Source organism: Marmota marmota, unplaced genomic scaffold (genome assembly GCF_001458135.2).
Source record: "Marmota marmota marmota unplaced genomic scaffold, marMar, whole genome shotgun sequence".
NCBI classification, from domain to species: domain Eukaryota; kingdom Metazoa; phylum Chordata; class Mammalia; order Rodentia; family Sciuridae; genus Marmota; species Marmota marmota.
Genome location: NW_026000164.1, coordinates 13,873,596 through 13,900,161, shown reverse-complemented (window position 1 = coordinate 13,900,161; position 26,566 = coordinate 13,873,596). Strand labels below are relative to the sequence as shown.

The window sequence follows — 26,566 nt, the reverse complement described above, 5'->3', positions numbered from 1 at the left end:
AAGGGGGGGAGGAGGGATTAAAGGCAAGGGAGTTGGGAACAAAGGCAGGGAGCTGGGTTTGATGGCTATTAACCGATGAAGCATCCCGTCCTAACTCTGCTGCTTACCTGGTTTCTCCTTCTTCCCTGCCTCAGCAGTGTCCACAGCGGCCAAAATGAAAATGAATGCCAAGAAGACAGCTGCAAATTTTCGACGCTGCTGCTGGTACTGTTGGGACTGCATTCTAGGAATAACGAGAGAAAGGAAAAACAGAGATGTCAACCTAAGACAGAGAGACATGGAACCCCTTGATGAAGGAAGGGCTCCACTTTCCATTTGTGGAATGTTGGCTTTCAGAAAGATGCATGTCAACTATTATAAGCAGAATTTTATCTCTTCTCCCCAGTAGCTGCCGAAATACATGATCTTCTGCAACCAGTCACGTATTTACAGACAAAATGCAAGTTTTCCACATGATTCCAGGAATTATGGAAGTGAAAGAATTTTGAAGACATGTATTTTAGCAGACTCCTACAGCAAATTTTGCTGATAGCATCACTTGGTAACATCAACAGCTACAACCATCTTCAGAATTCCTGATAATTCCTAGAAACAACCAGGGCATTGTAGTTCACAGGGCTCATTTGAATAATGAAAGATTGTCTCATACAAGTCTATGTTTACTGCTTCTCTTTAGAAGCATTGCTAATAACCAATGGCTTTGATAGTTTTATTGCTTTCCCGGATCATTTCACTCATCTTATCATTATTCCGATATTCATTAATCGACCACAGATTGGAGCACAGAAGTAAAACTAGCACACCTGTGTCACAGGCAGCACCAGCTCTGAACTTATGTGCTCAAGAGTCTCTAAAATCTAGGATGCAGAGAGGTGTCATTATGTTCACTCATAACTGAAATTCTTCTCCACATTTGACTTGAATCAAAATCCCCAGATAACATTAGAAAGACCCTCTAGATCTTGAAGCCACTTGTGACAAACTGGTATCATATAGATACAGGTCACATCGCCAACACACCCCTGAAAGAAGTCTCAGTGGAAGGCCCAGCCCAGGGCCACCCAGTGGATCAAATGTCTATGGTCATTAGCTCGGAGCACTTCTTATTCCAAATGTGGCAACAGATGACTTTAGCTGTTTTTACACTCTGATCCAAATAAAACCTTTCATATATATAAAAGATTGAGACCACTTTATTCTCATTCAAAAATATCTATGAAATGATACCATTTTTGGTGAATTTGTCCCTACTTCAGGGACATTGGATATGCTGTCTCTTATTAGTTTTTATTTTTCAACCCATCACTTGGGATCCATAGAATGAATAAGGCTCATTTCACTTCAGAATTAAAATTAATGTTTTGGTCATTTTGTCATTTCACCAACCATCTCCATCACTTTCTACACTCTAATATTGGATGTTTCATTCTTCCTAATGCTAAATTTTTATAATTGTGCCCAAATAATGGTCACACAGGAAGGTTCTTATTGATTCTGAGGGGTTTTTTTTCCCCTTATGCTTTTCATGGGGCATGAATAACATAAGAAGCCAATCTAGATTTGCTGGTTTCCAAGTCTTGTAAGAGTTTTCACAGTTGAGTACCCTGGGCATCTCTATGATTACAATTTTCATAACATTCACATAGCATTTAAAATTATTAGTTGTAAAGTGAACCAAAATATATGTCTTCCAACTTTCTCCTAAGGCTGATTGAGAGCCTTCTTTCGGTGACTAACCACTTTGGCAAGAAAAACTGTTCATTTGAGTTTTTGTCACCTTTTCATTTGACTTTTCTTAAAAGTCAATCAACTTTTCAGCTTTGAACTTTTAAATTTTAATGAATTTCTTTCCAAAACACCCCATGGATTTGCCTTCATGTTTAACAATTACCTAGAAACACCTGAAGTGTTTTGCCTATTGTGAATTAGATTACTACGAGAATTTGGAAATTCCCACTGAGAACATTCAGCTGCTAAGGAAACTTTCTGACCAAGGAATGGGACGATCCACCGTACTCTTGTAGCACATGTAGAGGAAGAGGGGTGAGAAGCACCTTGGAGTCCTCCAGGGAACACGGTCACTTGGCAGAAGTGGAGCAAACTCCACCTTCCACAAATAGCACAATAACATGCACACACACGTACACACACGCACACACATACACCAGAGCTGTGGAAACAAAGGAGCTGTCGTACACGAACTCAAACCTCAGCATTTCTAGTTTTACACTGCAAACCTCTTACTTTCAACGTTATTTTCAAAAAGATCTCTTAAGCAAGTTACATTCACTTATTGAGAAGAGGATAAAAAGCCACGCAGACCAAAAATTTCCTTCTCATGTGAATTTTTGAGTCCCAAAGTGATCCACTAAATGAATGCTCATAACTGAACTATGAATTGAGTAGAAAGAAGGGGGGATGGGAACTGGGATGAGCGTTGGAGAGACGGTCCAAGGAAATGTGCTCTGCCTGCTTCTGATATTGATTCAGAACAATTCAGAATTTTAAGGAGTGGGTCAGTTGTGAATTTCAGCCCTTATATATTCTAAGGGAAAACTGCGCACCAGCCCACGTTTGCCATGAGCTGCCTGCACCAGACACGTGCAGCCCAGGCTTCTGTTTCTTCTCTGCATCCTCCCTTCCGTTTCCTCCTCCTTTGCCCCTCATGTTACTTAAGTCTGTATCTTGAGAACTTAGATTTTCTGGGTAGATAAAAAGGAATAAAAGTTATTTAAAAGAAAAGAGCAAGAGGTTTGGAAATGGGATTATTAAAATTATCCCAGACATCAAATGTGCCTCAACAATACCCAATTAGCCTGGTGGTGCCTCCTTGTCCTAGTAAATACTTGAGCAATCAGTATATGTGCAGATAAATAGTTCCCCTTGCTTGTGGTATTTGCATAGTTGATTGTTCATTTGTCCTAAGCACCAGGTGAAGGCAAAAGCTCTCCCTGTGTAGAGTTTAACCCTGCCTGTTCCCCAGCAAAGGTTGGAATTTTCCATTGGTTGGGATTTTTCCAAGATACTCCCCAAAAGCAAAGGGTAGTGTTGTGGTGCCAAATGAGTCTAGTAGCATAAATTTTGTGCTTAACAAACTGACATTTGTTTTTTCATATTGAGGAAAAACAGTGGGAGAATGAGGCTTATTTACTTATTTCTCACCTCCTCCTTTTACAGCCTTCTTTCTTGCACTTGCCCAAAAAGATGTAATTTCCTACAGTTTAACAACTGAGTTGAACATTGCCATAGAAGAATAGTGGTGTCCGGAAGTTATTGTTATCTCAATGAAGTCTGAAACTCAACGATTCATCTTCAGGAAACTAACTCTAGGGGAAAGTGCTCACTTTTTAAGAGCCAATCTCTTCTCTTGAGAAATAGCTGATTAGGAGAAAAGAGCTCACCTTTCCTAAAGCATTGTAATGGGATCTAGAATTTTTAAGATGGTGACATCTGGTGTAAACTCAAGACAGGGATGGTGGGAACTATCCCCTGGGGATCTGTTGGAATGAATTAATATGGGATTTCAAGGCAGAAGTTTTGGCTAAAACCTCAACACCACCCTTTACTTTGGGGGAGTATCTAGGAAAACCCCAACCAATGGAGTTGTTCTTCATATCTGTGAAGTGGACATACCATGTAGGACAGTAGCATAACTGCTAATGATACATAATGATAGCAAGGCGTAGACATATAGATGATTCCAAATATGAAGAAATATATTATTAGTTGATGAGCAAAATTGATTTGACTTTACATCTTCTTTACTTAAATGCATTTTATAGAAGAAAAAGGAGAAGAGGAGGAAAGAGAAGAAAGAAAGAAAACGAAAAAAACAAGCGTACACTTTACATTATCTAATATTATCCAAATGCAAAACAAAACAAAAAAGAAACGGAGAGAGTCATCATTTAATTAAGGCCAACTAAGGCCAACTAAGGGATTGTTCACCTTTATCAGGCACAAATTCATCTTGCCTTTACTTTTAATGCATAATACAAACTCATAGATCTTCACCCATGGTATTTTGAGTCTCTGGGTCCTGTGTTGGGAGTTAGGAAATACATTGATGTACTTAAGCTCGTGTGAAACATGAAAAAGCTTCTCTCCTTACAACTATGTTTTTATGTCCCCCATGTGTTAAAAACATTTTTCCTCTTCTTTTTAATAAAAGTACTGAAGACCAGATCCAGGGTTTAGTTGCTGCTCATTAAAAATTTTGCTGGTGAAAAATATCTCTGCATTAAATGGAGGAGTGAGCATTCATGCTGAAATGTCTCGAGACTTTGTTGATGTCACAAGATGTGGAATGCACTTAAGAAAGTGAGTTGACAACAACAGTGCTCATGCAGTATCACAACAAAAGTGACATCAGAAGGCTGCAGGTGTTCCTCATCACAATCCAAGCCCCATTCCTCTAAAAGTAACTTAAATAGTAATTAGATCCTAGCGTTACTCAAGGGCTTTATCTCCGTGTCCTTCCCTAGACTTGCCTAATTTTAACATGTATTTTAATTTGCTTTTAACAAATAGGATGGCCCTCCATTGTGTTCTGTTTCTTGCTTTTTACTTTTTGCAAAACCCAGGCCATCTAATCAATAGTATCACATTCTGATGACTGCAAATTTGGACTGCAGTTCAACACTCTTGTGTTTAGCCTCAGATTGGCAGCTAGATGCAGAGACTCAGGTCAGACTCAGATGCTCTCTCTTTGTCAAGGCTATAAGTGGTGTCCTGTCCTTTGACCAGGAGCTGCATGGTATTTTGCTCTTGTTCTTCTGTGATGTTTGCAGCCATTGGTGTTTGATGGGTACTGATGGAGCTTGCCAAATGGTGAGATCCTAATTCTACCTTTTTATTTTCATTTATTATGTGAGATAATTCCATAAAGAAATGTTTTCCTTTGTCTAATAGTTTGCTATACAGTTTACATTTTGTAAAGAAATGCTGGATAAATGCTGTATTCTTTCCTTTTAATCACCTAGTTTTCAAGATTATGCATTTGTTTCCTATTATTATTAAATGTGGCCAATTACTTTCCCTCTTTAATCTTATAAATTGATGAATGTATTCATATTTTAGGGGTTTTTAAGTCAGCACATTTCTTAATCTTTATTGAAGTTCTAACTGTGCCATCTTTGGCCGGTGTGATTCTCCTAAGTTGGCTCTTCAATTCTTTGGACATAACCTTTGCAATCTTGGATAAGGACCTTGCTCCGGTAGGCTAACATGTGCCTGGTCTATTTTGCCTCAGATTTGAAATCAGTCACTCACACACGATTCTTTTTGTTTTGATAATAAATGATGTTTCAAGCCCAAATTTGGATAAGGATGATTGACATAGAAAATGACATAATTAACTATCACAAAATTAATATTTTTATTTGTTCTACATTACATAAATAAATCTCATATATATTAATACTAAAATACCAGTTATGAATCCTAAAAGCAGTTAAATTATTTTTGCATACACCATCTTCTTTTGGCCCAAATTTTTGCAGTTGCTTCATAATCTGTCTTCAGACATTTTATTCATTACCTGCGATGTCATCTTTTTGAATTCTCATTATTTTAGTTATTAAAACAGCTATATGTTTATGTCCACCATTAGTTTTTATATCAGTGCAATCCAAATCTAATTCTGTAGTAGATTTTTATAGAAAAGCTTGTAGGAATAGTATTCAAGTTATTGAATATTGATAACAAATTGGCCCTTTCATCTGAAAGAGTGACTTTTGTTGAATGTAACCTCCATGGTTCACAGCTTCTTCCTTTAAGGGTCTAAAATATGTTCACCCATTTTCTTTCATCATAAAATATGTCTGTTGAAAAGTCTAATAATAATTTAAAGTGCAAAAAAATTTTCAAACATATGGCTTGGTGATGTTTATTTTGGGCTGAGATTCTCAGATAATTATGGGCCAAATTTCTTTGTCTATTTTGAGCATTTATAACTTCTCTCAAATCCTTTCCATATTTTTTAATTTAAAAGAAAATTACTTGTTTTATCTTCAACTTATATTGATATGACTTATGTTTGCTCGATCTTGTGTTCCTTCTAGTTTAGCTTTCATTTCTAAAATATTTTGCTTTTGTTTCTAATTCTTATTTGAGTTTTGCCACCCTATTTCTGAGTTTTTCCGATGAGGAGGATTTGATGTTTTTTAGCAATTTGAATTGCTTCCTTAACATTTCCTAGCTCATTTTGCAACAATATGTGTTCTAGTCAACTTTTTCACTGCTGTGACTAAAGGATATGACCAGAACAACTATAGAAGAGGAAAAATTTATTTGAGGGCTCACGGTTTCAAAGATCTTATTCCATAGAAGATTGTCTCCATTCCTTGGGGCTCAAGGTGAGGCTGAACATCATGGTGGCAGAGTGTGGTGCAGGGAAGCAAATCACATCGTGGTAATCAAACAGAGAGAGACTCCACTCTCCAGATACAAAATATATACAAAATACATGTATGAAGATCTGAATTTGGTGTAAACATATCTTATATACAGAGATATGATAAATTGTGGTATAAAGGTGTATTAAGAATTGTAATGCAATAATAATAATAATAATAATAATAATAAGAGAACTCATGTAAAAATAAATAAAATTTTAAAAAAATACATATATATACTCCATAGCCACGCCTTAATTCCCATCTCCTCCAGCCACACCCTACCACTTCAATTAAATCCAACAGGAATTAATTCACTGATTGGGTTAAGATTCTTACAACCAAATGTTTCTCCTCCAAACTTTCTTGCATTGTCTCACTCATGAGCTCTCAGGGTACATCACATCTAAACAATAACAATACATGTCAGGGTTCTTTTTTTTTTCTGTTTCTTGAGCATATTCAAATATGCTTTCAGTGCCTGTAGGGTTATTAGTTCAGTCCTCATGTTCTGTATTCTCTTTTTAATGGTCACATTGAATGCAATTTCATCTCAATATGTATCTCTCGTTCATATTTACATTGAGATAGGTGTTCTAATTTCACAGAATTCCTCCCTCTTTCTCCTCAAGATTATGATTAATACCTAATGGCTACCTTTCTGAGGTGTTCTGGTTCTATTCTCTTCTATGTACTTTTTCTCTGGACTTTGCTTTATTTCTCTGGTGCTCTTCTGATCAATTTCAGTTTTATTCCCAGCTGTCTATCCTCACTGTCAGGTCCTCACCTGAAAGGGAGTCCTGGTAGGTTAGCTTTTATTCTCAAATTGGCTTGCCATGATTTGTGAATGTGTGGGGAGGGTTGGGAATTCTCCCTGGTCAGGTTCCTCTCAGACGCCAGTAGCCTGAAGGTGCTGAGGCTATTAGTGATTTGCTCTCACCCACTTTTATTTTCATATTTGTGGGAAATAATCTGTCCGCCGTTTTGCTTTAAATCTCTCAATGGCTTTGGTTTTACTATCTATCAACTTGCTCCCTCTATTTTCATATGAGGATTCAGGAAGATCCCCAAACCATCCTCATATCTCCTTCTTCCCAAAATTAACACATTATTTCACTAAACTTTTGGAGGGCACCCACCCTATGCCAGCCATGGATTGATATTCTCATGATACACCAGTGACAATTGCTGGAATATACATTTTGGCTTGTCCTTATGAAGCTTGCGCTTCAATAAAGTTTACAGTGCAAAAAGCAAAATAGCCAATTACAGTTTATTACGCTCTGATAAAAAGTACAGAAAGAAGATCAGGAAGAAGAAGGGAAAGGCAACTAATTTGTATTTCCCTCTGTTTGTTAAAAAGTAATTTAAAGCAGGGATACAGTTAAGGCCAAAGATAGAAGTTCACCAGCTTTTGAATAATGTTATTGAAATCATTTATAGACAGAAATTAGGGAGTATAAACTATTAATCATTTCCTGTTTATTTTAGTCAAATAATCCAATTCCTATATTTCCTTACTTAGCAATAATTTTAATTTAGTTTAAGGACTACTTATATTTATCAGTTGGAAAGGTATTTATTTAGTTAACAAATATATTTATATACTTTATTGTGGCACCCACTTTTAGTACTTTGCATATATTGACTTGGGCTGATATTAACTGATAATTGAATCATCATTGAAAATTGATCTATCTACTTAATTATTTAAAAACTTTGAGATTGGAGATGAGTCAAACAAGATGATGAGATTTCTAACCTCTCAATACAAGCTAAAAGTTCACAAAGGAACAAGTGGCAAGTAAACAAATTCAAAATTAAAATAATTGATGATGGTGGTAAATTTGGGGGAAAAATCTAAAAGATGATTGGTGAAGGGTGACTGTAGAAAGATGACTGAAGTGGGGTGGCTTGTGGGGCTTTGAACATATGACTGAGAAAGAGCCAGTGGAGGAGAGTATTTCTTACTGATGAATATTTTGCATTATGGAACCAATTTATCACTTTTTCGTCTTCTCCCTTCTCTTCTGAGGCTGGATTAATGTTTTTGCCTCCAAACATTTATAATTCCCCTAGAATTCAATAATTTGCCATTTGTGTCTCCTGACTGACCTTGTTCTCCCCACTCTACTGTGATCTTTATATCCACTTAATCTTCCTAGGTTTAACAAATCAGTTTATCCTTCCTCTTGGGCCACAGGAGTCAACCCAGTGAAACCTGAAGTCCTAGCACCTCACAATCTAGTTAATACCTAATATCATAATTTCAAAGTTACTATCAACCAAACAAATCAATTTTAAATAGTGTTTACCTTTTCCAAGAAATATAATGACGACCATTTATTTATTTAGATGCAACACACCAGAATATTCATCTCTTATATTTTCTGACTTGGTAATAGAGTAGGAAATTCATTTTGAAGAGGAACCCTTTCACCTCTGCCCCCTATTAATCTGTACAAAGATGCATACGCTTCTTGAAAATTGCTTTCTACTTCTAACTGAACTCTAAATACACAGAAGCACTCAGGAAGGAGGAAGGAAAAAAATACATCAACTAAAACAAGAATTCAGAGGAAATGTATCGGGCTTTCCCTTTATAATATAACTGTGGGTGTTTGTGCCATTACTTGGCAGTGCAAATGAGTTAAAAATGGACTTGGGTTGTGTATGATTCCCTTAGTGCTTGAACGGATTATAATCATAAGAACCTGGAGATTGACTTTGGGAATTCTAGAGTTTTCTAGTTTCCTTGTCATTCTTTTAATACTCTATCTGCTGCAATTTGTAAGAGGAAGAAGTAAGAGTTGGGGAATAAAGCAGACCTGGGTTAGAATCCCAGCCCTGGCTGGGTAACGGGAAGCAATACATTTCCTTTCTCTAAAATGTATTTCCCTTCGTTGTAGACATAGGTATAATATCTTCCTCACAATATTTTAGGATTAAAGACTCTGCATAAAAAATAGGCAAGACAGTGCCTGGCACGGGGGCTGACCCGTCTTTCTTTCCTCTGTTTCCTTTCCTAACTTCCACGGCAGCCCTCTTGCCTCTGCACCTTTAATTGTACTGAAGCAACAAACTCACCCTCTGCGTAGACGTCATCCTATCATTGAAGGCCAATGCTGAATGTTCCTGGGCAAACCTGGCAACGCGGGTCTCCCCTTCACCACGCCATGGTACTGTCCTGGACACACTCCTGCTGCCTTTCTTCTCTCCTTCTAACCTGTACTCCCTGAAGCCTTGCTGTCTAGACCAGCTCAAAACCTTTCTCTCTCATAGGCACCCTTCCCCCTCGTCCCCTCTCTTCCTACACCTGCTCTATATATCTTTGGCCAGAAAGAAGTGCTTACTCTTCTTTAAACCCAGAAGCAATGTTTTAATCAACTAGTCCTTGATCCTGCTGTCCTGTGTGATTGGAAGTTCTTCCTCAAATCCTTCTACCTGGCCAAACTTGATGGCCTCAGAAGTTGAGTTTACCCTCAATGAAGACTCTGTTGGGGTAATGATACGTTTTACCTCCAGAGTGCACTGTGCTATACCCATTCCATAGACTGTTCTCATTTTCATCTCACAAATACATGGGACTCATGTTATTGATTCCATAGCAGGTAGCATGCGAAATGGAAAAGAAAATGACCGGAGCTGTCTAGACCTTCATGTCCGCTAGCCATCATGCCTTTAGACCCCTTCATTTTCTCTTCTTTTATTATCAATACTAGCAGTTAACTCTTTCCTACAGTTACTTCTTTTCAAAACATTGAACGAAAAACAAAATTAAACAATATAAAACAAAATCAGACATTAAAATCTTGATAAACAAAATGTAGAAAATAACAAAGCTGTTCTGGGAGGCTGATACTCAAAACACAGCTAAAATTCTTCCCTAGCTGATTGACGGCTGTTTGGTTCCCATACCATAGTCAGGTCACAAATTCTCATCTTAGGAATAGCTCTCAGCCATGCCAGCAATGGGCTTTTGAAGTTCTAGATATCAGAGTGGCAGACATTAGAACAGCCTCTGAGGAAGATCAAAGCCTTTGGATAATACACGTATGTACCATGTGTGACTGTTTAATATGTGTACATGTAATAGTAAATGTGTTTACACAGACATTTAGATACACCTTTCTTGTGATCAATGAGTCCTTCAAAGGACAGCATAGTTGTCAAGTATTGGTTAAATAAATGAATAAGATAAATATAGAAGAGAAAAAAACAGCTTGAGTTCAAGTAACTGACCAAGCTACCTAAAAATAAAAATCACCAATATAACTCTGGCCCCTTACCTGGAGTTGTTTTTTTTTTTTTTTAAATTTTTTATTCGAATTTGTTATACATGACAGCAGAAGGCATTGCAATTCATAGTACACACATAGAGCACAATTTTTCATATCTCTGATTATATACCAAGGATATTCACACCATTTGTGTCTTCATACAAGCATGAATTCATGTTGTCTGTACTATAGCTTTATTTTTGCTGGCTAATTCTCTCTCTCTCCCAAAAGGGCAGATTTCTGAAGAACAGCAGCTCTGGCTGGTGTTGAGATCACATTGAAGACAGGTGGGGAAGCACACAGAAATGTAAAAACATACCCCAGGGGTTATGCTGAGCCCTGAGCATTATCTGCCATAGCAGCTAAAATATATCTTAATTCTGACTTTTTTTAAAAGCTAAAAGGCCTTAATTTTTTATTTAAATCAATTTTTACCACCTCGTTTATGAAATGCATAGAACTGTTAGGAGAAGCCTAACTTTAAGGTTACAAAGTCTAAAGAACTGTTGGGTAGACATGCCATTTTTACTTTATCATTCTGCTTTAAAAAATGTACCAAAAATGTGGTTTTCTGTTTTCAATATTATATTTGAGGGATTGTATTCTTATGGGGGATTTTGTATTTTCAATTTTATTTTTCTTTATTTATAGAATACTTTTCCTTCTGAACTCTCACTCATTTTATATTGGTCTTTAGTCAAATGATTTGACCATTGCCTTCGATTTCTATGGTCTCATATAATCAGAGATTATGTTTGTGATGAAGTCTGTTGCTACAATCATTTTGGTCTTCTAGTGCTGCCTTATTTAAACACCTGGCCTTAAAAAGTGCCATGTACATGAGTGTAGAACTTCAGTTGCAGCTACACACAGCACAGAAAGGAATCCAACCACGTTCCAGCTTAAACTAAGTGCATATCAGTTAGACTAATAAAGTAGGGCACGCATTTAATTTACAGAAATAGGGAACTTTCAGACTGAACCATGTTAACGGCATGGTGGCACTCGCTAGAGAAGTATATTTTAGGATATTTTGATTAGACCTTCATAAACAAATTTTTATAGAAACTACTAAGAGCTAGACCTGTGCTGGGGAGTGGGAATATGAGAAATCAGTATGATACAGCCCTCTCCCTAAGAGTTTTTTCTTTAAATCAGTTTTTACCACCTTGTTTATGAAATGCAGAGAACTGAAATAGATAAATGAATATGATCTAGCGAAAAATAGATAAATAAATATGTTACACTACAGTAAATATTGTGAAATTATTACACATACGATTTTATCCGAGTACACAGGCCCAAGTGATTTTGTGCAGTAGGATGGAAGGTGACAGAGAAAAAGCAATGTTGACACCTAAGTGAAGAAGGAAGGGAAGAAAGGAAACTGCAGGTAGAGGAGACCACATAAGCCAATGTGTGGAGGTGACTGTTCTGCAATATTCAGAGACAAAATGTGGTTACAGTATAGACAGTAGCCAGAAGTAGGGGATAGATCTCGAAAGGAGAAAGAGGAAATGGATGAATCCTGAAGCTGTGAGGAAGTTTAGTAGAAAGACAGATTCACTAAGCAGACTGGAGAAGTGGTAGGGTAGATTGTAAAGGGAAGAAAAGGCCATGTACCATATCAATGTGGCTGAACCATAAGTCATCACAAAGACTCTGCCTCCATTTGAATAGTATGTCCAGATGTCCTTTGCATTGTACTTTGGCTACTGCTTTGACATTGCTCTTATTTTGGTTAATCAGTTCTGTGGATGTTTAAGTATTTCAATGTTGGGTAATTTTTTATTATAAAAAGTACTGTAATTGGGATTCAAGAGCAAGCTCTAAGGCCCCAAAATGTCACACTCACTCACACAGAAAAAAAAAAAAATCTTATTTTCTCTTAGAAAAACAAAGTTGAGCTAAAGCAGTAATTTTTTTAGATTACTGGAGTTTTCAAAGGGAGGCATCACGGGTTGCTGCAAAGCATTAGGAGGATCCTAGCAGGTGTATTGAGAGGCATGTGCCCTTCAGAGTTCCCCCACCTTTGCCTCAGTTTTGGTTAGAGTGGGTCCTCTATAACTATTTTAATCATTGACTTCCTTGAAAGATTTTATTTGCCAAATAATAATGAGTTTAAAAATCACTCATCTATCCAATCTCAAGGCCTAACGGAAGTATAATGAGATTTTGGAGTCAGTCCAATTTCCTCTGCATTGGCTTAATCACTTACTATATCTGTGATCTGGACAGAGTAAACAATTTCTTCCATTATCATTAACCCATCTGTTTTTGTCAGGTTTTTCATTGCTGTTACCATAAGAACTGACAAGAACAATTAGAGTAAGAAAAGTTTATTTGGGGGCTCATGGTTTCAGAGGTCTCAGTCCATAGATGGCCAACTCTATTCCATGGGTATTAACATGAGACACAACATCATGGCAGAAGAGTGTGGAGGAAGAAAATGGACCGGCACATTACACCAGGAAGCAGAGAGAAAGACTCCACTCACCAGGGAAAAACAGAAACCCCAAAGGCATGCCCCCAGTGACCCACCTCCTCCAGCCACACCTACCTGCCTACAGGCATAACTCAGTTAATTCCTATGAGGATATTCATGCAATGATTAGGTTAAAGTTCTCACCCCAGTCATTTTACCTCTATACTTTCTTGCATTGCCTCACACATAAGCTTTTGCAGGACATCTAATATCTAAACCATGATACCTCTTATAGAAATTAGAGTTTTATTATGTATGCTCATAATTTATACTATTAAAATGAGATAGAAGATATAAAATGCCTGATGTTTTGTCAGGCACATAGTAAGTGCTTCATCAATGGCAGCCCTCGGAGTTCTGATGGTGAAGGTGAAAGAGTGTACATCTCCCTGAAGGGATATCAGAGGTAGCTTCATTAAGAGGGGGATATGACAACATTTAAAGATGATTTAGATTATGATAAATGCGATGGTTTGTATATGAGGTGTCTTCCAAATATGCTCCTGTGTTTACGCAGGAATATTCAGATGTAAAATGATTAGATTTTGAGAGCTGTAACCTAATCCGTCCATCCTGATTTGAATGGTGAGGCAGGTGAGGCATTGCTGGAGGAACTTAGGTCACTGGGGGCATGACCTTGGGGATCTTGATACCCTGGTTCCTCCGTCATGCCCTTCCACCATGCCTCTCCTTGGGCCCAGAACAATTGAGTTGGCCCACCATGGACTGAGACCTCAGAACCATGAGCCAAAATAAACTTTCCCTCCTCTAAATTGTTCGTGACATGTATTTTGCTCATAGCAATGAAAAGTTGACTAGTACAATTAGCAAATCTGGAATGGAAAGTACTTCCAAAGGTGAAGGGGATCAAATAAGTCAGTTTCAGGTAAGAAATTAAGAGATCGATTTGAAGTTAGTTTGGTTTGGTAGTAAAAGAAGTTAATGTGGTGTACATAGTGGGTAGAACTTTGAAATTATAACTAGTATTAGTGACTATTTAGTGACCACCTCCTGTATGCAAGATAGTATCCTAAATTATAAGGGAGATGCAGATGAGAATTATATATGATATAATGAACTCTACAGATGGCAAACTCTTTAAGGAGACTAAAACAATAATAGTATATGCCATATTTTTGTGTGAGGAAAAAAATGTAAGAAAATCAAAAGTGTTTATGATAAAATTCTTGGAAAAATCTCTTTTAGGAGATTAAAAGGACGTGTCTTAAATATTGGCAGTAAAAACCAAAAGAAAGTCTTCTATATTGCAAACCAAATCAGTTCCTCAAAGTAAGAATCTCTAGCACTCACTAGTTATGGATAAATGCTCCAAGTTTACTGTAAATACAAATCTATTCTCATACAGCCTGAGACCATATTTTAAAATATGTAAATCCCAGTTTCAAATAAAACTTTTTCTATCAGGATTGTTACCATATTTTCATATTGCTTTAAAATAATGGTTTCATTAACTGCTGAGTTCAGATAGCATTTTTAATAACTGGTGACTTTCTTTGTTCAAATGAATAACACAATTAAAAACATAATTAACAAAACAGCATGCAGATTTTCAAGTTCATTGGCACACCACTAAGCAAATGAAGAGTGTCCTACATTTCCATGTACTGGAGGGAAGGTGAAGAATAAAAATTATCTGGTTGATCTTGGTTATGAGTGTAAGGCAGATTTCTTAAGGCGGTATGAGTGAACTCAGAGACAAAGCTCTTCTATATCTGCAACGGTCAAATAACTAATCAAAGTGCTCATCTGAAAACTGAGAATTTTAAAAAGAGATCTTAATTTCTTGACTAGTCTGATGAAAACGATTAAGTTGATGCAGAGAAGAAACTATTATTGGATATGTCTCTGAATGGCCTCGGAGACCTAACTCGGCCCTCCTTGTTTATAGTTCAAGAGTAATTGTAGAATGTGCTGATAATATAACATCCCGAGATTATGAAAAACTGGAAATAGCAGCCCAAGTTCTGTTCCCTCCTGTCTCAGAAAGGAAGTCCTGCAACGTGTTAGACTAGACAATTTACTTATTGTGTGTCTAAAACCCAACACAGAGTGGATTTCGGGGGTCCCTAAGGTGCACTACACTGTGGGGCACATATCAATAAGACTCGATCCTGAACAGCTTTCATTAGCCTCATGAGACTGGCTCACCATGAATTCCAGGTTTCTGTTATCCTTTGCTGCCTATCTGCGAGTAACAGAGTTGCTTTATGTAACTTGTGTAAATTTTCTTTTTCACCAGTCTGGTGCAAGTTGATTGATACTGGAGCATGATACTAGTGAAGTGTTTAGAGTTCCCTCCTGGAATGTAAAAGGGTACACAAACAATGAACTTGCTTCACAGTTATTTTCTTAGCAGTAAATAAATTGTAGAAAGTCTTACCCAGTACAGCTTGGTTGTATCTAAAAGACTGTACCAGGTTGCATAATTTGATATATAGAATTACCAAAGAGCCTGTAAGAAATAGAATTATATTTCCAAGCCAATGGGATCAAATGCTAAAGCTACTTTCCAGTTTGGGTTACTACAGGAAGTAAAGTAAGCTGCTATGAACATTTGTGTACAAGGCTTAGTGTACACTAACATTACTAAATTAGTAATGTTGCAGGATATAAGATCAGTATACAAATATTATATATATATCACATATAAATATGATTTATATATATAATTGGTATATATTATATATGTAGATATATAGAGATATACACATATATGTAGATATATACATATATATAATAGGTAAATGAACTGAAAACTATTAAAGAAGATCCACAAATACATATACCAACTAACATGAAAATATTTGCCTAGTCAACAGCATTAGGAAAACTCACTGTAACACCACTATACAGCCCACTTAACTGAACACAATTTAAAGACTGTTGACAAAGATGTAAATTAACTTTCACAATCCAACTCTGGTGGTGGGCCGATTAGACAATTGCAATCCCTTTCAAAACATTTGGCAATTTCCTTAGAATTAAAAAATACATCTACTGTGCAACTCAACCACTCTACTAACTTGGTATTTTTCCACAAAAAAAAAAAGAAAAGAAAAGAAAAGAAAAACTTAGGGCCTTGTACACAAATGTTCATAGCAGCTTACTTTACTTCCTATAGTAGCCCAAACTGGAAATCATCAAAATGCCCACCAACAGGTGAACTGATAAATAACTTGTACTATATCCATGTTATCCTAAAGGAAAAAAAAAAAAGATTCTTGATACATGCAACATGTATGAATTTGAAAATCAGTAGTTACACAGATATGAAGTTTGGGGGATGGAGTGGTAGGTAAGAGAAAGAATAGAAAAGAGCATAAGAAACATTTAGAGCTGATGGACATATTCATTATCTTGATTGTGGAATTTCATAAGTATATTCATAAATAAACAGTCATCAAATAAACAGATCAAATATATGAAGTTTGATGATTAAACTAAATAAAGCTTTAAAAGAGTAGACACTGAAAAACTATAAAATGGGACAATAATCCAGAGATACCATGATTGACCAAAAAATATTAAGGTCAATAATGTTGGAAGTAGCTGACAAGAATGCTGTGGATATGACAAATATATACAGCCATTTTTGTGAGAAGACAGAAGCCCTGCAATAACAAATGTAGTCATAAAAGGGGGAATAAAAAAATGCACATGAAATGTTTACTGGATGAGATCAGTAGATTAATATATGCATCACAAGAGGGTTAAAACGTTAAATATAGTTCAATAGAGACAATCTAAGATAAACTATTACGTTTTAAAAAAAATGAATAAAACTTCGGCGAACGGTGGGGAAGTATTAAGTCTCATATACTCCAGTTAGGAGTTCTAGAAATAGAGACGAGAGAGCATGTGCCACCAGAAGTATTTAAAGATAGTAGTTGAACACTTTTAAAATTCATCAAAGCACCAACCTGAAAGACCAAGAAATTTAGCAACTCTCAAGCATCGTAAATACAAAGAAAATCTGAAATAGACACTTCATATTCAAACTGTTAAAAACTAAAACAAAGCAAAAAACAACAAAACAACCTTAAAAGCACTCAAGGAAGAAGTTACACTTCTTAGAGTGGAACAACTGTGGGGATGACTGTTTGTCTCCAAGTAAAATAATGGAAGTCGAGAGAGAGTGGAATAGCAACAGATAAAAGAAAAACAGCAAAATAGAATTCATATTTTTTGAAAATTTATGATACATTTTTAAAAACCTGAAAGAATTTGATGCCAGTAAATTCTTTATGCAATACATTTTAACTGAAGTTCTTCAGACTAACTGGAAATATTAAATACTGTATTTCACTATAGTCTTGCTTTATATGTATTACACATACATGTAACTTATAAACATATATGTCCATGTGTCTTTTTTTTTTCTTGATATTGGAGATTGAACACAGGGACACTTACCCTCCACTGAGCCATATCCCCAGCACTTTTAATTTTTTATATTGAGACAAGACCTCACTAAGTTGCTGAGGCTGAGTTTAAACTTGTGATACTCCTTCCTCAACCTCCTGAGTTACTGTGATTACAGGCTTAAGTGTGCCACTGTGCCCAACTTGTCCACTTGTCTTATGGATATATGAAAGTTCAGATCTACAGAATAGAATTAAAGGCACAAATAAGGAAAAATACATGCACAAATATAAGATGCTTTTTGTTAATTTTTAAATAGGTGACTACTTAAAGCAGGCACAATAAATTGAGTATTTAAAGCAAACTAAATAAAAAATACAAAAGAATATTTAACCTTAAACGTATGATTAATTGCACTGAATATAAACTGACTGAATATATCCATCAGAAAGCCAGTTGTCAACAATATTCAAATGTATGCTACCTAAAACAGACATATTTTAACTATTTATAAATGATTAAAAAATATTTTTTTAAAGGATGGGAAAAGTTTTTTCACAAAAACATTAATTATAAGAATATTGGTATGATTTTAGCGGTATTAGTCAATTTAGACATCAACAAAGGGAGAATTAGTAAAATAGGATTATTTCCTAAGTAGAATGGTTTATATTGATCAGGAAGACATTCACAAAACAAAATTTCCAAACACATCAATCAGACACTTCCAGAACTAAATAAAAACCTGACAAGGATGTTACAGGAAATTGAAAAGCAATATGCAATGCATGTAAACATTAGAATATTTTTAAAATAGTATAAAACCAAACCAAATCCAGCAAAAAAGAAAGAAAGAAAGAAAAGAAAAAGAAAGAAAAGAAAAGAAAAAATCTATTAAAAAATAACTTCAGGGGCTGAGGCTGTGGCTCGGTGGTAGAGTGATTGCCTAACATTTATGAGGCACTGGGTTTGATCCTCAGAAACAAATAAAATAAATAAATAAATAATATAAATAAAATAAATAAAAGATATTGTGTCCACCTAAAACTGAAAAATAAATATTAAAAAAAACAATTTCAGGATACAAGGTCAGTTTACAAATTGAGTGTTAATATAGATGAGTATCCTTTATCCAAAATGTTTGGATGAAAAGTGTTTTGGATTTCAGTTTGTGTTTTGTTATTGTCATCATCATTTTTGTTCTGTTTTGTTTTTGTTTTTGACATATTCACATATACATAAGAAGATACCCATTGTGGGCATGCTTCAAGGAAAATCAGAGGATGTTTCAAAAAGATAGACCTCAGCTGAAGGTGGCTGGAATGATCCTTTTTCCCTTGAGAAAGCTGATTAGATTGTGTATTTTGACACATTTTGACAACAACCTGTTACATGAGGTCAGGTGTGGAATTTTTCATTTGTGATGTTATGTCAACATTCAAAAAATTCCAGGATTTCTCATAGAGTAGAAAAAGAAGATCCATGGGAGGAAGGGAGGGAGGGAACAGGGTGATACTGGAGACTGGGATGGAGAAAAGTATGTTGTACACTTTCATAGATATGTCAAAATGAACCCTATTATTATGCATAGCTATAGTGCACTAAAAATAATTCCAGGTTTTGTAGCAGTTTGGATTTCAGATTTTGGTATTAAGGTTCTTCAACCTGTAATAAAACAATGGGGGGAAAAAATCACAGGATCATCTCATCAAATGCAAAAAATAATATAATTTGTTCAATTTCTAAAACTGTTTCTTGATGAAATTACGATGCATCAAAATGAGAAAACTGCTATAATAAAAATTCCTTAGGTACGTTCAGAGACTGTAAGGAAAACGTTAAGATTTGGATCTGGAATGTCCACTGATAGCTGAACAGACTACTGGAAGGTGGTGGAAATTGTAGGAGGCGAGGCATGGTGGGATAAAGTAGGTCACTGGGGCATGCCCTGCAAAGGTATTACTTGTCCCTGGGCCCTTTCCTCCCTCTTTCTACTTCCTGATTGTCATATGTTGAGCAGTTTTCCTCCACCATGGCCTTGAGCTATGATTTTCTGCAATCAGGAAGCAGAGAGAGGAAGAGATAGAGAAACCAGGAACAAGATACGATATCTAAGGCCATACCTGCAGCCACCTATTTCTTCCAGCCACACCTTGTCTGCCTTCAGTTATCATCCAGAAGTCCATTCAAATTATTAATTAATCAGATTATTAGATTAGAGCTCTCACAATAAAATCATTTTACCTCTGAAAATTTCTGCATTAACACATGAGCTTTTCAAAGGACATTAAAGATCCAAACCATAAGAGGGCCAAAGCCATGGAGCCGGCTGACCATGTACTGAAAACATGACCCCAAATAATCTCTCCTCTTTTCAGTTGTTTTTCTCAGCTGTTAGTCACTGTGATGAGAATTCGAATAACACAGAAAGCTTCCAAAGGAGACTAATTTTGAGTTTAGTCTTGAATAACAGATTAAATGAGAAAAGGAAGAACATTTAGGAAAATGTGTAGATTGAAGTAAGAACGATCTATTCCAGATACTATCAACTAGTTAAATGTTGCTGTAGCATCCATGAGAAAAACTGTGAAATGAGAAAGTAACTGCAGAGAGAGAAGGGACTAATCTCACGCCTCTTCCTTGTCCTATATAAAGGTTACATGAGAAACGTAGTGTGGTGCACACTTCATGAGACATGGAACCAGGAAGAGTTTTGAGCAAAGAAGGAGCCTAGTCATGTGTGGGTTTCTCAGAAAGCACTCAGCAGACAATTCACAAAGTGAATGGAGAATGATGAGGCTTGACCCAGGGAAACTTAGAGAGGGCCATTTGACAGCCCAACTGAGATAAGGAAAAGTCTTAAATTGTAACACTGAATGGTGTGAAGAGAGGGGAAAGAGAAAGATTATTTAGTAGATAAGATCTATTTGGCTTGTCAAATTAATTGAATATTCTATGAGAAAATACATCTAGGCTATCTTCCAGATTTCTGATGGATATGCTGCCAACATAGACAATGTGGGTTGATGAGCAGTTTCTTACATAACACATACCTTGAGGGTGTATCCTAGCAGCAGTATGCTAAGCATCTGACATATATGAAATGTGATTTAATTCTCAGAAAATCTGATTATTTTCATTATTTTACTAATGCTACATTTCAGATTAGTAATTAAATCCTAAAGAAAGTTAAGTAACTAAAGTAAGTAAAGGTAATAAAATTCCTTTTGGAATGTTAAGTTTGAGGCACAAGGTGGATATCTGAAGTGAAGCAGACAGTAGATGTGGATCTGGAAGACAGCTCTAGACATAGAAATTAAAGCATAATCCAAAAAGTTTTTTGACTGAATAGAAAGATTTGCAATTGCTCAAGAAAACCACAACTCAAGGAGTCTTAGAATAAAAACGTAAAAGGCAAGCAAGAGGCAAGAAATTCTTGTTCTGTCATAAGTGAATTACAAGCTGCAAATAGAAATTTTCTGGAAGAAATTATGAAAAAGAACAAATTCTTCAGCTAGGTGCCAATGGGAATAAGCAATAAGAAATTATTCATGGGGCTTACTATGGTTTAAATATAAGGTGTCCCCAAAAGCTCATGTGTGAGACAATGCAGGAATTTTCAGAGGTGAAATGAATAGATTATGATGTTTTTAACCTAATCACTTGGTTAATCCACTGGTATGGATTCACTGGGGGGTAACTATAGGCAGGTAGGGTGTGGCCAGGGGAAGTAGGTTAGTGGGAGAAATATCTTTGGGGTTTATATTTGGTGGCTGGCAAGCAAAGCTGTCTCTGCTTCCTGGTTGCCATGCCCTGAGCTGCCAGGCCCTTCTGCTATGATGTCCTGCCTCACTTGGGCCCAGAGCTATGGAGTCAGCCAACCATGGACTGAACCTCTGGAACCATGAGCCAAAATAAACTATTCCTCTTCTGCGTTGTTCTTGTCAATGGTTTTTAGTCACATTGACGAAAAAAACTGACTAAATCAAGGCTTAATGAGAGTTTTAGTAAGTCATGAAGTTGGAAGAGAATATTGCTGTTTTAGAAGCAACCATTAATTTAAGATGACATTGGTTTACAGGCTGTTTCTTGGCCAGTGGCTATCCCGTGTGACCAGCCAAGTTACCGTGTTAGAAGAGACTAATAAATATTCAATGTGGCATCCCGAATGGCTTGAGAACTTATGCAGTAGAAGAGGAATGACTGCCCAAGAGTCAAGGCACCAAGTGCCTACTAAGGGAGTCAGTATCATTCAAAAGGATGACAAAGAAATGGAATCTCCCAAGACTCTTGCAGGTAATTTTGGCTAGAGAGACAAAGCTTTTGGTCATAAAAGAGTAAGAAATAAGAGACCATCTCACTGCTTTCAGTCATGCCCCAAGGAGTCTGATGCACTGAATACTAGATACTTCTATGAAGCGCCAAGGAACCCTTTGCTACACAAATTGCTACTCTGGAGCCAGCAGAATCAACATGCCCAGGTGCATGCTACAAATGCAGACTCACGTTCCTGCCTGGACCTTCTGAGAGAGAATTGGCATTTTACAAGGTTGATCATCCTCCACATCCTTGGCATGTGAAATTTTAACTGATACTTTATTATTCTCAAGAAGAAAATGGGACATGATGGAGAAAGTGCCAGCACAGAAGCAAAATAGAGGGCCAGGAACTAACTGCTGTTTTTCATGTCATTTTGTGCACTAATCACTAAATTCATATTGTCTGTCACAATAGGGTTTATTTTTTTTTTGAAGGCCTTCAGAAATGATGGAGATATAGAAAAAAAAAACTCAAAAAATTTGAAGGTAGTCTTAAAAATGGCTACATAACAAGGCATCATGCCATCTTCATAAAATAATAATATTTAGCAATCAAAAATTTCACTGTAGCTGAAAATCTTATTAGATTAGATTGGTCGCTTTGCAGGAAGTTTTGAATACACTTAGTGATGATTTAGAAATAAATTATTAAAAGGCAAATAATTTTTAAAAAGAAACATTATAAATAAGTTTTACTCTCCCAAAATGTGTGTGTGNGGGGGGGGGGGGGGAGAAAAACAAGAAAAGAAATCAAGGAAAGGCTTAATTGATTATGCAAAGTGTTGCTTTGGGAAAGAGGAAAATCTTGTTAGAAGTCTGGCGAACTTAATTCATTAGAGACCTAGTGACATCTTCTAAACCCAGAACATTACTTCAGGTTAGTTTGAAACATTGAGTGCACTTGTGATTTGGTACGGTAAGGCCATCCATTCTGTCTGCCACATTCTTTGCATTCCACATCATACTTTTAACAAAGCAAGAAGTTTGTACTACTGAAAAACATATGCTAAAAATGAATGTGAATTATAGAAAATTAAAAACACAAAAATCAGGGATGGTGATTCTGACCACTGACCCTGTCATCTTAAAGTTCAATCTCTTTTCTGCATACATGGTCATTTGGACATTTCCATTGTCTTCTCTCCTACACATGGTTCCACTCAAATTCCCTTCAACCTAATGATCCACTGTATGCAAGATCAATAAATGAATGTGAAGATTACAGCAGGTCTCATAATGGTGTATGAGATTCAATTGCTTCCTGCCCCTTTAGAGATACTCTGATTATTTACATCCAGTCCAAAAAAAAAAAAAAAAGGGGGTTAAGTTTTTTCTTCCTCTCTTTGGGAGCATCAGATGAACTTCTCATTCACATCCCTCCTTCTGAGAAATAATTAGCCTAAGGGTTATAACTACCACTGAAATTTATCAAAGTTCCACTAAGAGATCAAAATGGTTCATTCATTCCCAATAAACTTTATTTAGTTTTGTGAGAAAAAGTTCAGATCATAGTGATTTCAATGCCACAGTAGTATCTTGGTTTTAGGAAATGTTCTCAAAATACATGTCTGAGTACAATAATGAAGTTTGAGTTATACAATAATATGGGAAGGTAGATAAACTTAGATGACTGCATTCCAAAGAAGTCAACTTGGAGAGATTGATGGAAGAGTCTCTCTTTAACCTGTTCTGGAAAAGATCTTATTAATAACTGGAATGAAAGCATCAAAAAGATTCTAGCTCAAGTGCAGTTACTCAAAAATTGGGATAAATGTGAAATTACACAGATGATAGCATCAAGGTTAATAATATTTGGAATGGAATCCAATGTTAACTTTAAATAAATTAATCAAAGCTACCAACAATAAGTATAAAATCCTGCAACTGAATGCATTTAAATTAATAATTTAAGGACTATGATGACTTGCTTCATGGTGATTCACAGGATACAATGAATGTTTTACTTGATCACAAAAGTAATTATATGCAAATGATAAACATAGATAGCAAAACAAAGCTAATGAGCAAATGAGTACATACCATTTTTTTTTTCTTTTTTTGAGGGGGGATCCAGGATTGAACTCAGGGACACTCAACTACTGTGCTATTTCTCCAGCCTTATTTTGTATTTTATTTAGAAGAATAGGGTCTTACTGATTTGCTTAGCACCTTGCTTTTGCTAAGGCTGGCTTTGAATTCATGATCTTCCTATCTCAGTCCCAAGGCCCTGGGATTACAGGCATGTGCCTCTGCGCCTGGCTCTATCTCTCTTTTGAGAAGCTCAAATTGTTAGAAAGTTTTTCCTTACATTGACTTCATTATAAATTTAATTTAACTTTTATCAAAGAGGAATGAGGTTGAATTCCTGGCCACTCATTCATAGACAATAAGATCTAGAATTAACTTGGATTATCATGTGTCTGATGTGACTATGACAGCAGAGAACAACACTCAAAGAGATTAGTGATTATTATCTTACAGTTGCAAAATTTAACTGGATTTAAAGTAGAAGTAGTTGTTAATCCAGATGCTAGTATTTTGTTAAAACTAACATGTTTTCTTTTTAATTGTGATATAACCCAGCAACAAGATGCAATGAAAAAAAATGTTCTGTTTAATCTTTCTACCCCTCTGGCCAGTAAAGTACCTTAGCAATTGGCAAACATTGAATGGATGAATGAACAAATAAATGGATGAAATTTTAAAAAAGACTTACTGGCCAAACCCAATGAAACAAAAATCTCATGGTTGCAACTGTTAGGATGTTAGTCATTATCTCTTGAATTTTATGTATCATTCAGTAAACTTGGCTATCTGATTTTCTGTAGTAAACTAGAAGAAAGAAAAATAAATACTATAGCCAAGTATGTCAGTATCAGCATAAAAATATAGAAAATAGAGGGAAATTGTTTTTAAAATTCATGTGCAGAGAATTTGGGGTCATTTATGATAGAATTAAATAACTCCTAATAACTCATTTTGTTCCCCTGGTGAGATCACTCACAGCCTCACAGTACTGCTATCCATGCTATCCATTAAGATAGCCAAGATCATAAAAATGCAACCTATTTATAAGCCAGTATGCAATCAGCAAGATAAGAAAGTATATGCAATTTTTTTTTACAAGGCTACACCTACAAAGTTAATTATTTGAAATGATTAGTTCAGGAAGGCACAAGCCCTCAGCTCTTTAACCAAACCCAATGACTCATGGTCACTGGCTATGCCTGGGATACTGAAAGTCTCATTTTCATTACACTTCAAGAAAATCTCATGGAAACACATATTACCAGCTTCCAGAAGGGATTTCCCTTAGGAGAAATTCCTATTTTCAGCTCAATGATCATGGAAACTCAGAGTGGTAGAATTACATCACGTCCTGTTTGTGAATAGGTTTAACAAATAATATAAGAAAAAGGAAAACAGGGGAAATGAGCCAGTCTACTCTTCAAGAGCTAAAGGGTTCCCCCACACACACTTTTTTATTCATAATAAACAAATATGTGTGGATGCACTCTAAATACCAAGATGGATGGTGAAAATGCAGACATAATATAACCCTTTTGGGAAAATAAACACATAAATATTGGAAAGAAAGTATTCAGAAGGAGTTAAAAAAATCACAAGATCTGACATGACCAAAAACTGTATATGCAGTTCTAAACTTCCTCCCTTACATCACAATTCCATACTTAGTAAGACTAAATAAGCATCAACTACTTTCCCACTCCAAAATGGTATCCTTGTATCTTGCTCAATTCTAAAACATCACTGTGAGACAAACATGAGAGGTGTCCATATTCAGTTAATAGGATATAAAATTCCAGATGTAGTAGATACTACAATTTTCTCTGAAACATAAAGCTTGTTAATCATGAAACCAGACAAGAAGTTAACTTTGAGTTCTAATTAGTAATTACTGCTGATTACGCACCCTCTCTCATCCATGCTTCACGAATGTGAAAACATTAGCTACACTGTTTCATAGGTTGAAATCTCATTCTGGAAGGAAGATGGCGGCGAGGGGAGTGCATTACCCCCGTGTGCTGCTTCACTGTGTGGGAGTAAGACAAGTCAGGACGGCTAAAGGATATCTTGTTAGGAATTTCCAGCAATAGTGGGGTGCTCCGGAACCTGGAGGAAGGATTTCCATCGCACGAGGATCGGCTACGGGGACTCAAACGCGAGAGGTTTGTCGCACGGAGGGTAACTGCTTATTCAGCAAATCGCCCCGCGGCGAAAGTCTGCAGTGTGCGCTGGGATAGAGACGCAGGGTTACAGCGCTGCAGTTTCTGCCAGCCGCGCAAGCACCGTACTCAGGGCTGAATTCTGGGTTCCAGACGGGGGAAGGAAGCGGTCCTTCTCGGTTCTACACACCGGTCAGTCCACAGAGGAGGCCAGCAGCCACCATCGTGGTAAACTGACGTCACGTCCCCTGTTTTCGACTGACCGCAACTCATTCAGCCATAGATCAGGTAATTCCAGGCTACAATTCGCCTGTGGCTTGCAAACAGATTGCTAGGGTTCTGCGCCTGGGTGCTTCTAAGAACCTGAGCCTATCGGAGCGAACGCCGAGCGCGGGGCGCCCGAGTTCCGGCTCCCGGAACCGCCCCGCGGAGGCTGCTTCATGAACCCTGCCCCTATCAGAGCATACAACAAGCACTAAGCAGCCGAACTCCGGCTCCCGGAACTGAGCCCGCGGGG

General features: G+C 36.6%; 1 protein-coding gene across 4 annotated transcripts in view; it reads right to left on the bottom strand.

Annotated features, from left to right (window-relative positions):
* Positions 1-26,566, bottom strand: part of Ptn (pleiotrophin) — a 104,940-nt gene that overhangs the window by 23,527 nt on the left and 54,847 nt on the right. For 3 of the 4 annotated variants that reach the window (XM_048786895.1, XM_048786894.1, XM_015493944.2), the window contains exon 2: positions 108-223. In XM_048786895.1, coding sequence (XP_048642852.1) covers positions 108-222 — 115 coding nt within the window. In that variant the 5' untranslated portion in view covers position 223. Of the gene's footprint in view, positions 1-107; positions 224-8,113; positions 8,120-26,566 lie in introns of those variants that run through there. The other variant, XM_048786893.1, reaches the window with a different exon arrangement.